General features: G+C 38.4%; 1 protein-coding gene across 1 annotated transcript; it reads left to right on the top strand.

Annotated features, from left to right (window-relative positions):
• Positions 1 to 2,066: 2,066 nt before the first annotated feature.
• LOC140230756 (uncharacterized) lies at positions 2,067 to 9,548 on the top strand. The gene is made up of 9 exons (XM_072310892.1): positions 2,067 to 2,293; positions 4,190 to 4,388; positions 4,741 to 5,056; positions 5,735 to 5,811; positions 6,177 to 6,266; positions 6,625 to 6,800; positions 7,457 to 7,541; positions 8,271 to 8,355; positions 8,976 to 9,548. Exons 2-9 carry the CDS (start codon positions 4,206 to 4,208, stop codon positions 9,335 to 9,337), a joined length of 1,374 nt encoding a protein of 457 aa, XP_072166993.1. The 5' UTR covers positions 2,067 to 2,293; positions 4,190 to 4,205; the 3' UTR covers positions 9,338 to 9,548.
• Positions 9,549 to 16,095: the final 6,547 nt, after the last annotated feature.

Here is a 16,095-nt window from a genome sequence, read left to right as displayed (position 1 = left end):
TGCTCTCGAATGCACATACGGGAATTTACCCCTTTCCGCGTCATTGCTTTCAGTTTTGCGCTGCTCTATGTTGACACGTCATTTGTTTTCCTTCCCATTACATTGTTCGTATCTGTTTTGGCGCCAATCTCACGTGGACTTTCGGAAATGGCGCAGGCCATCGTCATTGTTCACCCCGAGTGATCATATAACTCTTACGTAATATTGCTGCCACTGCATGGCCGGTGTTTCTATCATCATGCATGTCATCAATATAATTATATCCCAGAAGCTACTTCCGCTAGCTAGGAAACTGTGTAGAATTTCATGTTTCCTTAGGTTGCATGGATCACCTGGTATACCATTAACTGCAGTAATGATAAAATTTTAGAGCCCGTCTGTGAGTGGCATGACATCAGACTCCTTTCGAGCTCGTACGGGGAACGGAACACAATCCCATATAGTTATTTCACTCCAGCGTTGAATTCGATATTCTCCAGCTCGTCCGAGCTTTATCTTAGTGTCAGCCCAACTTAAATAGTAACAGGTACTGTGTACACTATGTAAGACGAGCTCAAAAACCCATGATACCCAGAAAAATAGATACCAGAGCCATGCGTAAGACGTCATGTCACACGTCATGTCACATGCACCTGTCAATAGAATGGACCGTTTCTATAGCCTATTGTTTTCTCACACCAAATTCAAGGGGGGGGGGGGCAAGGGGGAGGGTCACAAGAACAAAGGAATACAGCTGAATAAGAGCTGATTAGCTGTGGTTAACAAGGTTGGGCAACTCTGCAAAATGCACCTCACTGAAAGATTGAATTAACTATAGTTTCGGCGTACCGTTTCCTCTATAAAAAAAAAAACCACACACACACAAAAAAAAACACAAAAAAACGTGCACTTGATGAAACAGTAGTCTACATTGTACATGTAATGTAACGTCTGTTGCGGAGCCGAGAGCGAACTTCACCTCTTCGCAAATTTCAGCACTCACTGTGCATGAAACACTAACTTGGATACAAAACACACACACACACACACACACACAAAAGCAACAAAAGAAACCAGACCATTCAGCTTCGTCTCTATATTTTTTCACAATACATTGTTCATGTACATAATATCTCTAATTTGTGTCTCCTGTCCTGGTTATGATCATTTAAGGGTATGATACCTTAAAACTATACCATTTTCGTCTCATGAATATTCAAAATGTTGAATGACCAATGGCGACACATACACACTAAAATAATCACAACAATAGTCATACACAATGTATCTGCAGCGAAGCGAGAGACGAGACATGTGTACATTTATGAATATGACATTCGCATTTTTTTTTTTTTTTTTTTTTTTTTGTAACTGGTCGCACGGCAGGTCTTCTTATTGACGAACATGCATGGCACATTTAATAAGGTACAGACTCTCTTGTTTTAGCTCAACATAAGTACGGCGAGCATAAGATAACTGTACCTCTCTCTACGTGTATACTAGTACTGGTATCAACAATGAAGTTGTCACGAGATAAAGTTACAAGTTCGTGTGAAATAACGTTGGTCAAGTGTGATTTGACCACGCCCCCTTTATCCGGTAAGGATTCTGATTGATATCAAAGGAATGTCCCCACCTGCCCACGGGGCAACCCCCGCTTTGTTTTGTTGCACGAACCCAGTGAGCAACGAGTCGTAAACATTGCAGACTGTAAACCCCTAAAATGGCTTTATCTCTCATCCGTTACCGTGCGCATACTGTACAACAATGCTGAAGTACGTGATACCAGTCTCAAATATTTTCTGAGTTTTATTAGCCTACTATTAAAACATCATTAGATATTCTTTTTCATAAAGATTACCAAATGTATCGTAGAAAACATATGCTCCACACATGATTCTAAACAGTTAGTTTTATCTTTGAAAAATTGAATTTAAAGACACGTAATGGAAAGATTTGATATGAAAAAGGAACACTTTAAAATTTATTAGATGAAACAGCCTGGGTTATACAGCTATCACTTCGACGTCAGGGCTGCCACGCTGGAACCTGACGCAATGTTCTATTCATAGCATGCATGGCGAAAAGTCTAAGCTGAGTTGACGCGTATAGAAAAACCCTGGCCTGGTACAGTGTGTGTACAGATGTGTTAACTCATTCATCAGCACATCCTAGAGTAGAAGCTTACTAGCAGTCATTTGTACCCTCGGATACGGATTTGGAAAGAGTTACCTGAATATTTATTAAGCGGGATCAACTGTCGCACCATAGTCTCACGACTCTCATTTCACTGACCTACGATTCGCGATTTGTGGTATGTTATCGCCTAGCTAACCGACTGTTAAGTGTTAGTCATACTTCAACATAGGCATGCCATAGGCCTAGACATCTAATCGATAATGAGTCGTGTAACAGATCTAATCACCATCTAAAGTTTACTCTCTCTCATCATGTCTAAACCACTCTGGTTTCTGCACTAACCGTGGCGTTGAAGTTCATTTTCAAAGGACATTCTGTGCTGTGTGTGTGTTAACCTAGTCTTATTCTATCTGAATGCAGAATACTGTTGCCGCATTTCTGTGGCGTTGTGGTTGTAGTGCGTACGGTACGAACACTTAAAATTATCTAGACTAGTATTAGTAAGTTACTACATTCCTTTCACTTCGCCTACCAGTTTATACTACATTGTACAAGCAACAAGTGCGACAATACTCTGCCCTGTAAGAGGGATATGGATGCACTAACTTGGAAGAAGAAGAAGATTCTTGAACCATGCGAACGAAAGATCGTAATTCCGTTGTACTAGAGCCCGGTAGAGGAGTAACAAGTTAGAGGCAGAGCTAGACTTGTCTAAAATTGTGATTGTTTAGATATATAGATCTATACTTCAATGTAGTTCAAAGACCAGAGCAGAGGTACGAGATGGAGGCAGAGTTGTAGAGAGAGGCCCAAGGTCAGGCCCATCTGATCAAAATTTCCACCAGAATACTAATTCTAATTGACCGAAAGATCACTGATCAGTCTGTATCTGGTCTCCTAAAAAAGGAGGAGAGCGATAACGTCAAAAAAATAGACTCCTCCAGACAGACGGATGTTTCTGTCTATAAAAATTCTAAATACTACTAGAGGTCTAAGTGATTGAATTGAATGGCATGGCATTTCTAACATTTTATCTATATTCTGAGCTCGATAGACATGATAGATGTACAAAGTGTAGCTGTCAAGAAGTTTTCATTTCATGAACTCATTTGCTGGATGAAGCCATCAATAGGCATCATTGCACTCTTGATCAGTGTGCAATAATGCTGCATCTTTGTAGATTTCTATTCTGTTTATGGTACATGTACTATCAGACAACCTACATGCATGGTCATGATGTTGCGATAAATCAGTGATAATGGCTTGGAGGAGGAGGTTGGAGATTAGGCTGTGTATTGTATGGAAACTACAGCATGTTTTGCCCTTGGCCTTGAAACTATATGTGTTTTCTGTGCTCCTTCATCTAGATTGTATTGTTTACATTGAAGGGACCTGTTATCAATTTCCCAAGCACATGTCCCATTTTCTATCTAAATTTCTACTGCCACTCTAAAAATAACAAGCAGCGGTACGATACGACACTGTCCCTCTGTAGTTTAGTAACATACAGCAGTTGTATGCACACTGTGAAGAAATGTATGTAAACTATGAATTATCACGTTTTATTAGATAATACATGTACACTGTAGTTCTATATCTGTGGCTACCTCATGATGACCACCAGTAATTGTTCTTTTGTAAAGCAATTTTGATTAGAACTGTGAAATATGAATTTTAAATGGCAAACACAAATTGTGCTGAAGAATAAGAAAGGCCCATTTATGAGCCCCATTATAAGATTTTGAATGTAATCTTAGATCAATTTGACAGTGCGGTCAGATTTAATGAATTGGCTGCTACATGTAGCCTTTATTGCTGGCAGTGTGTTTCGCTGATGCATACAATATATTTACACACACCGTACATGTACTTTTCTTGTCATGTCCTTAGTAGATTCCCACCATTAGCTTTGTCATGCACTAATGTTAATACTGTACATGTATTTGCTGTACAATGTACAATATGGAATATTCTCACAAGTACTCCACCTATGCCACTCTTGTAAAGATGTGGAAGTTCAGTGTTTCACACCATTTAGAGAATTTCTTGTTGTGTTTGTACACTCTAACAGCAGGTACACTAGAATCATGACAGAAATACAACAGTTGGGGCAGGTTTCAGTCGGTCACGGAAGGCTGTCAACGTCGGACGATCTGGACCTCCTCTTTGACGAGAAGGACCCGATTCTGTCAGATGATGTCCTCTTTGGTCTGGACGTCATCAAGGATGCCCAAGACAATGAGCTGTCATTCACAAACTCATTTGACTTGGTAAGTACCAGATTCAAGTCAATAAAAAGGTTGCTTGTTTGATGTTGATGTTTGTATTTAATAGTAAATGGCACCATATAGGGTTTGTATCCATGAACACCCTTGTGTGAAGTAGATGAATTGATGTGAGTGCTTTGTATTTACCAAATTGTGGCGAATCAATATTAATGTAAGCATATACATGTACTTTCATATGTTGCCTCATAAGTGGGATAATGCTTTCCCTTGATCCAGCCTTTTGAGTTTGCACTTGACAGCTGAAATGCTACATAGTTCTTCACTGGCTATTTTGCTGAAGATGTATTACTAATGTAGAGAGCGCTATGGTGTTTCATTTCTCCATGTGGTATAGTCTGACACTGATCTTCTGGAAGGCCTTATCACAGCAGAAGAAACGGAAGCAAAGTTTCAATCCGTCCCCTCCCCGGAGTCGCTGAGCCGATCACCCCCACACAGTGACAGTGGAATCTCCTTTGATGATCATGATCAAAGGTCACCCGCCAGCAGCCATGGCTATGATGCCCACACTACAGATGACATGTCACACCAAGGACTTGTGCTAGAGACTCTGGACATGTCCACTATCCTTGTAGGGGACGATGCCATGCTCATCACAGAGGCAGTGGTCACGACTGGTGGGGACAGCCAAGACTGTTACTCAGATGCAGGTAACTTTTTGGGAGCTGTGACATACTGTACGAGCTGAAATTTTCGCGAATTTCGCAAATCGCCTTTGAATCGCGAAAATAACAACGCGCAAATAAGTAAGTTCAGTTAGACCCTCGCAACCGCAAAATTAACAACACGCGAAAATGTCCTCGAAGTACCAATTCGCGAAAATATCTGTACGCGAAAATTTCAGCTCGTACAGTACAGTATATGCTGCACTGCTCTTGGTGTGGCATGCAAATTTATTACATTTTCTTTTTAACTATCCTCTAACGCTTCAAAGGATAAATGTGGAAATGACAGTAGCAACAAGATAGGCATTAGAAGAGCAAAAACTGTGAAACACTCTGTCCATGCACATGCTTTGTTTGATTGTTTGGTCATTTTACATGCATGCACAGACAGTTTAATGTATGCAAATGATATACATGTACATGTATCACAAGGCATGTAATCAACAGAGTCAGAAAAATGTGACATGGATACAACTGGCTGTTTATCAAACACTTATTTATCATGAATTGATTATAAGGAAAATATTAAGTATCATTGGTCAGTGGAAAGAACAATCTGCAGAGTTTTCTTTTTCTTAATGTGCTTATTAGAGGTTGTGTGTTCATTCATCATGTAGTGTCATTCATGGGATATGTTTCTTCTTTTTTTCCCCCTGAATGCAGCATTTTCACACACAGACAGCAGTCAGAACCTCTTGCCACTCACACAAAAGGACGTCACAATCACAGAGGAGGAGCGAGTGAGTACATGCTAAAATCTTTGAGACATTTGGATTGTAAAAATTACAGTACCATGCAATTCTGATTGCAAGAACTACCATGTATTAATGAAATGTCTTTAGACATGTTTCTATTCTTTGAGGAATTGGCTTTTATTTGCATGTTTTCAAGCTATATTCAGTTGAAATCTGTGACAGTACAAAGGTGTCTGTGCAAAATGCTTTATTTGAAATATACATGAGTGATGCCAGTGAACTGTAGACAAGTGAGCTACAGTCTTGTCTCTAGATGATGTTTTGTTTTGTTTTATTTTGTTTGTTTGTTTGTTTGTTTGTTTGTTTTGCTTCAGTCATAATTGGTATTTTCCAACCTTTTACTTTTTCAGTCCTACCCCAAGTTGGTTCTCACCGAAGAGGAGCAGAGGTTACTGAAGGAGATCAACGTCATGCTACCCACAGATGTTCCACTCACGAAGGTAAATTGGAGGACCCGCTCGAAGAGCAAACAGCATGGTTATTCTATTTGCGTACCCTATGCCCCTCTGTTTACACAAGCGTCAGCTGTGCTTTCTATCCCGTGTGTACAGTAATCCCCCCACCCACCCACACATAAAAAAATAAATAGACATAATTTAAGTTTTAAAAAAAAAAGATTTTGAAAAATGCTAAAATTGTAGATACTGCAGCATGTGAATTATGATGAAATGATGAATATGATTCTTGTAAATAATGAATAAATGGAGAAAATGAAACATATGAATTATGAGAATATGGTGACTGAAATTTAAAATAATGTGACTTTTGATCCCTCGCCCACCTCCACCCCCACCCCAGGAGGAAGAGAGACACCTGAAGACGGTGAGGAGAAAGATCCGCAACAAGGCCTCAGCCCAGGAGAGCAGGAGGAAGAAAAAGGAGTATGTGGACGGCCTGGAGCACCGGGTACAGACCTGCACCAAGCAGAACCGGGAGCTGGAGAAGAGGGTGAAGGACCTCGAGAACAAAAATGAGTAAGAATCTTAAGCTTCTCCAATTTATTTTTATACTGTGTGCACCATGGTTCCATGACATTTGCTCCTGCGACAATTGCTCTCATGAAATATCTGCACGCTAAGACGAACATTAAGCCTGCCCACCAACAAAACCCTAATCCTAATCCTCACATCATACTAAACCTAAAACCCTTTCATAACCCTAACCCTCAGTCCATGGAGATAATAAGACTGGAGCAATTGTCGCAGTGTGAACAAATATCTTGTCACCATGCACCATAAGCTTGAAGAACGTAATATTTTGCAAAACTTAGGACTTGAAACATAATTTGTTGAGTGGTTACATTCTTGATTGAGAGCCACATAACAGAATCAGAACTAAGAATTATATCTTTTAAAAAAATTTCCTGTCTTGGAGACAAAACATTTACCAGTATGTTATTGAAGATCATATTTGGCAGTAGAAATTCCGCTAGATTTTATAATGCTGTCAACAGTGACTAAATAGTTTAGTTGAAATGGGAAATCAAGGAATGATCTTGTCATATGTTAACATTTAAACAGTTACATTGATAGATTTGGATCAATTATAATTATGTCTAGTTGTGTTAGTAGTTGTCAATATTGTTGCAGATCTGTAGTTGCTGACTGTTACTTTTTGTTTTCCTTTGCAGATCTCTGTTGAGCCAGCTCAGAAAGCTTCAGTCTCTAGTAGCAAAGACCACCACCAAGACAGCACAGGCAGGCACATGTGTCATGGTAAGTGATGTTATGTTCTTTCATTGATTGACAAGTGAAAAGCACAAGGATAGTATGTGACCCCTTCAATCTAATACAATATAAGCTTACGCTTCTCAAGTAACAGTATGCCCACATGCATCATGTTCGTCAGTGTTATGTGAGTAGCAGAAAAAAATGAAGCCTTCCATTCCAGTCTCTAATTTCAAGACTGAATTCTTACATGTGTCTACTGTTTCATACATCTTGCCCCAGTAGCACAAACATAAACAAGCCTGATTCATAATTTTCAATTCTTTTGGTCAATTTTGAATTCCATTTCAGTGTTGAAGAAGAAACATGCAACTGCTTTTGTATATTCCTGGCTTTTGCAATAGTAGTTTCTCTGACTCTGTCTTGTAAATATTGACCTGTGCATTATCCATTCAAGTTGGCGTGGGAGATCTCCATATTTTTGTGCATCTCATGTGCTTGTTTAAAAAGCAATAAGCACTTAAATCACAAAAACAAAAGTGAACACAAATGCGAGGGGCTCACATATTAAAGTGCAATGCTATCTTGTGGTTATCGACTGTACATTGTGCATTTCTTCATGCAAGTGGAGAGACAGAATGAAATGAAGAAAAGTTGGGAGACATTTAGTGTAATAGCTGAAGAAATATTTGTTATTGTCTGCCTATTTTTGTCTTTTATTAGCAAAAGCTTGAAAATTATGATCTCACAATTATTCTGTTTCTCACCCTCTTTCAGGTTCTGCTGATGTCCTTTGCTCTTCTTGTTGCACCAAGCTTCAATCCATTCAGCGAAACTCCTGGAAGTATTGGAACTTCAAGAGGTAAATTTCTTAGGCTTCATCATTAAACAACCATTTCTAACAGCTATATTCTCGGTCAGTTCTGTGGAAACAATGCTATCAGTTTTGAATGGCAAAATGAACTTGGTGTGCACAACGTTTTGCATTCTGCATTGAGTGATAGCTTGAGGCGCTAGCTTGTGTATGTTACTGTGTAAGATTAATACAATTGGAACCCATTTGTCAGTCATAGCCTGTATCACATGAGCTTTTGGAGCTTTCACCAAACGACAAACAAATGAACAATGATGTACAGTTGTATTTTACAAAGAGCTTTTCGTGTACAGGCAACTCCCATTATCATGAAGTCCTCAGGATCTGCAGTTTTCTTTCGTTATATCGAAATTTCATTATAGCCAAAGAGTAAAGTATAAAAAGATGATAATTTTGGGGCCTAAATATTTACTTTGTTCAAATTGTTGTAACAAGAATTTTGTTATAACTTTGTTCGTTATAATGGGAGTGCACTGTATATGACAAATGAGAGTGGAAATGTTTTGTAAGTCAAAAATGAGGTTTTAAAATTGCTTGTATCTGTTTGCTGGAAACAGCTCTACGGTCACTTTCACATTTGCCTCCTCTCTGGTACTTGTGCGATGCAGGCATGTCCCGAAACCTTCTCCATGTCGAGGACCCAGTGGACGAAGTGGTGGTGGACCTGGGGATGAGCCACTCTCCAAAGCTGGTGGTGCAGTCGGCGCCCATGCAGGACACCTCACCGGCACTCGACATCGAAGAAGAGATGATTGTAGAGGAAGCACCCGGCAAGGCTCAGCTGTACGCAAAGTCCACTGCGGGCAGCGTGGACGACAGCATGCCTCTGGTCAACAGCTCTGAAGTCCATTCTGTGCAAATCGAAGGGGAGGCGAATCGGGTCAAACCGAATGCGGAGGACGAATCGGTGGCATACACCGCGACAGTGATTAACAAGCGAAAAATTCACCTCGTGAACGATGAAATGTGATTGGCCAGATTCATGAGGCATATATGACTGACTGTTGGAAACATTGGCAGTCTTGACTGTGATGAACTTTATATATTGCCAACTTCAGCATAAGGCTATTCATATTTCCAACTTGTTGTGGATTTCTTTTCCACTTAATTGTGTCAAGAAAGTGTCAAATGGCGATACAGATTTTCAAAACAAAAAGTCATTTTTTTTTTTGTGGGGTGGGGTGGGGGGGGAGGAGAATAAGATTTTGTGACAAATAAATGAAAGTGGTTCTGGTGCTGTCACTCAGTTACTGACTTAAGACATCAACCCTTTGAGGACGGACTGATTTTGCTACAACAGGCATTTCACATAGACACCTGCTCGAGTATACTCGGGACACGTCGTCAATGGGTTGACATGGGGGTGGAGCGTAAATGCAAAATGCCTGACAGGGACTGATTTGAATTCATCATACCTCATCAGCACTTTGTTGTGCACTGTGCTAAGTTTTGTCGTACTCATACAGTATGCATGTGTAAACAATTATTGATTTGCATTATAGGTCAATATGTTACACACCTTTCATGGATAAACAAAATCTACTCTCACTGATACTCAAACGAAGGAGGTGATAAAAATTTGAATTTTGGAAATGATTTTAATGATTCAATATTCTTTCATTAGATTTTAAAGGTAAAATGATCATGATCTTTCTTTTTTTACATACAAGGAAAATTTACTCCAGATTTAAAGTGCAATGTAAAGAATGATAATGCTATAATTATGATAGGAACAGCAACCCTAATGAGTTGTTGCAAATATTTCTACTTTATCGTGACAAAAGAGACTTATAGTGTGTGTCTGTGTAAAATACTGTACATAGAAATGTAATGTATATACTTTTTGATACTTGAGAAAGCTGTATTTATCTGTCGTGAATCCTTGAATAAGAACTTCTGTCTATTAAAACAAAAGGTGACTTTGATTTCTTTAAGTTCATAAATAGAGTGAAAATTAAATATTTTCTCATAAACTTTTGGATTGGATTTTGCAGGTAGTACCTGTAATCTATTTTGCCATCTGTGTTTACATTTACCTCTTATTTGGGTATTTGTAAAAGAACATGTGATATGCCATCCCTATCTACCATTTGATCAGTACTTATCTGGATATCTACGTACATGTAGCTTATACATGTTTCTTTTTTATGTTTTTTTTTAAGTTTTTTTTTTTTTTGTGAGGAAAGGAAGCCCTGGTATACTTCATTGTTCATATCATTATTTGTTTCCTTCCTTGTGGCATTGTTTGTGCTGTAATTGATATCATTCCTCAATTTCACATTTTTTTTTTACATGCTATATTAAATCATTGTCCATGACAGATCATGTTTTTTTACTTACACTGGTAAAAGCTACAGTTTTTGTACTAAAAACTTGAAGGGAAAAAGGTAAGAAAACTTATCATGTACTTGTTGTCCAAAACATTGTGGTAGCATTCTTTCCCCTATATGTTGATCTCGATATTGAAATACAGCAGCCGAGTACCAATAAGAAAACACACAAATCTTTTTTTTTTTAAACAAAATTCATCGTTTTCATCATGATTATATTTTTTGAAATACTACATGTACAGTATGTTATTGTAAATAAAGAGCAGTCATGTACAAAAGAATGTTAGATAGTGTGTGGTGTACTTCTGTACTCAATGTAACTTCATTGTCACTGTGTGTTGAAGAGCAAAGCATTGAAAAGCACACACTTTGTAGTGTGTACTCTACTATATTTTAAGGGGAGTAGGCATACACACTTACAAAAAAAGAAATCCCACTCACTTTACACTGATACCAGAAGTCACGTGATCATGAAGTTGTGTGTGTGTGTGTGGGGGGGGGGGGGGCAGGCTTAAAATATTATCCAAGCGACTGCTGGTCCCCATGCTAGGATCGTTAGCAGCAATAACATGGCAGAAAATTTTATACATCTATCCAACCACTGAGCCAACTATGTGACTCTACAGCAGATCCTCTGGCAACAACAACTTATTTCATGTGTTGTAGCTGTATTTACTTTTATGATGATTGTATTTTTTTTTTGTAAACACCAACATACATTACACAGTCAATTATATATTAATCAGAGGGAATCATGACTTGATATTCATGAGAGACCAGCTATCAATGATATGCTTTCCTGCATGTCAAGGTGAAAATGTGAGCTACGATTTCAAGTATTACCCTCAGTGCAAGTGATATTTACCTCATCTTAAAGCAAAATTTGGGTTCTGACGCCTCCTCGAACAGCCTCATTGTTGATTTTCTGAAGTTGAGTGCGTTCTGCTTTAAGGGTTTTTGTTTTGTTACACCACTGCCAGTAAAATTCTACATATTCCCATCCACTGCTACCAGTACCAATTTGTTCCCCGGAATGTAAGTCCTTTGTCTTCGACGTTCCCCGGAATGTAAGTCCTTTTCTTCGACATTCCATCCTCACAACACGTGGGAGGGTGTCTTGTTAGACCTAAATTAGATGGAGCCTGTATATCGTATGTCCCAATCATGCACGCTCGCATAGAACCGCGTGGATGGAAAAATTCATTGTGCCCATTATGAGCAAGAGATGCTGGTATTGATTGCTTGCAGTTGAGGGCAGTGCTCCTCGATTGAAATAGATCTTGATGATAATAATGATTAAAACACACACACACAGTATTGTTATTTCACTTCCTTTTACAGAGAAGGAAAAAAAAAATCAAACAAAACCAACAACAACCCGGGAACAAACCGGGCATTGTCCCAATTCAGAAGGTGACCGGACATGCATATATTATAGTGACATCGTGAACGATCATCCCGGCCCTTGACGTACGATCTGGTGCTTTGTCATACCCTCTCCAACATATTCTGCACCTTTGTTTCTGCATTAAACAGTTCGTTTGGGATTACACAGTCAACTTGCGGAAGTTACTAAACGAAACATCAATAACAACAACAAAAGAAAACTGTCGAAACAAGACGAGTTTTCACGTGCGGTGCTCGTATGCTTTCGCTTCCTAAACCTTGTAAAGAAAAGGCCCGGAGAAAAGGACAAAAGAGCAAACTGAGTTTCCAGATGGCCTTGCAAAATAGAGCCAAAACAGGGATTGACCAGGGAGTTCACTCTTGAAGAGCCAGTGAGGCGGTCTAATGACGTATTAGACACACTCTACTTGTCTCTCTTTGGCCACGATTCACGTGTTAGAAACGCAAAGATGGCCACTCACGACAATAGAACAGAAACATTCACATCCGAGATCATGTTAAAGTTTTATTCTCCGCACATTCGTGTTTAGGAACTTTTATCGCATACCTATTGCTTTATTTGATATAAATTGTTTTTCTATCTATCTTAAATTCCCAGAAAGCTGCATATTTGACATTTTATGTAGTTTTCGTTTCTTTCGTTCTTTTTTTTTTTGTGTGTGTCTTTTATTATATCCTTTGCATGTTTTACATCTAGTCGGGATTTTAGGTCCATTTTCTGCTATGACACTACGGTCTATTTATATTTCTTTATTCATGTTTATCTGGTCTATTCCCTTGATGTGGCAATCAATCTTATTACATCTTCCATGTATTGTATACTTGAGCGGTCTTCGTTTCTACAAATCAGCATCCTAAACCAACAAGGCTCGACACTATATCTTCAATTTTCATTTTTGTGGCCGGACGACGAAATTTGGTCGCCTGAAAAATAACGAAATAAAAGTTACAAAATTAAAATGATAAAATAGAAACCAGAGAATTGGCAGGTATGATAAGGTGCTTCAATACCACGTAGGGCTACTGAGAAAAGAAGTAAGTTCAAGTTCAAGTTTAAGTTCAAGTTTTATTAAACCAATTCATTAAACATTTGACATTTGACATTAAACATTTGACATTTTACAAAAGGATACAGCATTGGCGTGTTCTGTGTGCAGACTTCTCTTCTTTCTTCTCTCCTCTTCCTTTCCTGTCTTTTGTTCCTCTCAGACTTGTATTGTTACCGTCTTCTCTCCTCTCGGTACTGTCTCGCGTCTTACAGTGTATACGTGTGGGTAATCGAATGTGTGTACGAACGTGTTGTCCTTGTCATATTTTCCCGGTACACGTGGTTCAGTGAGCAGTGTCCGGGCACTAGCATTGGTATTCTATATTTTTTTCCCAACCGGTGTATCTCAAAATAATTACATGTATATTGTTATAGAATAGTATATAATTTACTCATTATTTGTCTAGCGATCCACGTCCGACAAGCTATGCTTTTTAGTGGATCACTATTTTCCATAATCGAATTCATTTTCCGCTCTCCCACGAAGTATTTATACAGTGTTTTCCTAAATATTGTACATGTTATATGTTGTTCTATAACTTGTCTCGTATATATATTACATGAATCTTTTGCAAACGTTTGAACAATATTTCATCACATGTATACTTTGTACTATGTTTTTTTCTTTTTTGGATTTTCGTTGATTGGAAATAAACTATGATTGAATTGAATTGAATTGAATTGAATTAAGAATAATGAATGGTTCGGGACCCCAAAAGAAGAGAAAAAAAGAAATTGAAAATGAAAAATAAAACATTAAAACGATTGCAAACCAAGATGATTATATGAAATTGTGCATATATGATAATATGTGTACATCGCTACTCCCTATGTGAATCCAACATATTTGATATTAGCTAGCTTGAGGCATAATAATGACTTTCCATAACACCATGCATTATATGTTCACAAAAGAATTGTGTATAACATAGGGGCATACCTACTTCTATTATATAGATAAACTGTGACCACGAGATTTTGCCTGAGGAGGAAAAAAAAAACATACTTTGGCCTGATTAAGCCGAAAAATACTGCACAGATTTGGCCATGAAATATAGCGGCGATCTGGCAACCTCCAGTACATGTGTCATGCTGGTCGCGGCAGCTTCAGCTGAAATCTATGCAATTATCAAGCAATCAGTCGCAAGTTGTTCTCCGCTCTTCTGGATGAGAAAATGCACACACACACACACACACACACAAAAAAAATGTGCACACTCATGAATATTTCGTGACCGATATAGGGCCACCAAATCATTATTATCATTTCTTAATTCCATCTTCCAAAAGCAACATATCAAGGTACTAAAAGTTCTCGAGGACATTCCCAGAAACTTGCCAATACTTGCTCTAGACTGGACATTATTACACTTCCTCAGCCGACGAGTGGCAGATATCTGAACTCCCAGAAGATGTCATTCAATCACAGACACTCCTCACCTTCAAAAAGAAATTGTACAAATTGGGTTTCTAATGGGCTACAAAGCTCCCTAAACCCTGCCATACTTGCAGTCGACTACATTGTACTTGAAGATGGAGGTGTGGCACGTTTCAAGGTAAAATCAAGATAAATTCAAGGTAAAGCAAAGGTGACCAGGGAGCACTACTGATAACATAATACCCCACCACAACGATAGAATAACATATGAATGAAACAGCGATGACGATATGATGATACAGGATGTTAATACTACATGGTGATGCTGTAGAAATGATAATAGAATAATGATAATGATAATGATAATACAATGCTAAAGGTTATAAAAGAAGGTTACTTTTGCATATTATGTCAATTTGTGTGGGAATATAGACAAGAGAATATTGCTAAAGGCAGCTGGAAAGATTCACATGTATATTATGTTATCATTGTGGATATTTACATCATAGGCCTCTATTTTTTTTTTTTTCGATTTCTCTTGTTATCATTACACAATACGGCGCCTTTAGATAATGAGGCTGATGACCACCAGGATACGGTCAACTGGGATCCGTGGTTCTCACTGAAATTTTCCATGTGGTATATAGCTTTTGTCGGCACATCTATCGAGAATTTGGGTTAAAAATCATTTCCTTGCAAATGAAATCAAAGACTCGCTTTGTGGTAAAAATCACATTATGAAGTTTAATTCATGTTTCAATGTAACTCTTGAGTGATTCTTGAAGAGGACAAAATTAGGCGATGGACCGGAAATCTGACATTCTTATTGTAAGAATACAGATCACAGGGGTTTGGTGATCCTTTTTTAGTGTTTTAATACTTCTTCTTCTTCTTCTTCTTCTTCTTCTTCTTCTTCTTCTTCTTCTTCTTCTTCTTCTTTATTGTGGCTGCAAATATTTTACAAAGTTAAACTATGTTAGTCTAAATCAAACACAAGGTAGTGTAGGATTACTCGAGACCTAAACATTCAAGGAAATCTTACCAAAATTTGAAGTATATAGGCCTATATTCAGAAATTATCCTTTGTCTTGGGATAGAGGTCTAACTTTTTTTTTTCTTGGAAAATGTTTTGCCGCAAATTTTTTATTGTAGCAATTAAATTTTGTTCACTACCGAGTAGCTCTCGGATTTTGTAAACGGGAGCTGGACTATAACAGCTTTCACATTTTCACAGTGGACTTCCAAGGATACGCGTAATTACGTAAATCCTGAGAAAATCTCGAGTTGTGAGAAGTCGGCGAACTTTGTTTCTTAGGAACAAAGAGGGACTTTTGGTCAATAACTAGCAGACGCAACAAAAGTATCGCTGCATCCCATATTTCCCTGTACGCATACCCGTATCTCACAGTCCGGCGGATTCAGCGCATTGGTGACGTCATCCCAAACTTCCAGTTCATGACTAATACTTACACACACACACACACACACACGCGTATAGTGTGTGACTCGGATACTGCCTACGGTTGTGTGATCATTACGTCCATTTACATTTATACACACGAATA

This window comes from Diadema setosum, chromosome 7, assembly GCF_964275005.1.
Source record: "Diadema setosum chromosome 7, eeDiaSeto1, whole genome shotgun sequence".
In the NCBI taxonomy this organism is placed as follows: Eukaryota; Metazoa; Echinodermata; class Echinoidea; order Diadematoida; family Diadematidae; genus Diadema; species Diadema setosum.
Note: the sequence above shows the minus strand (reverse complement) of the source record. Positions and strands in the feature narration are given on the sequence as shown.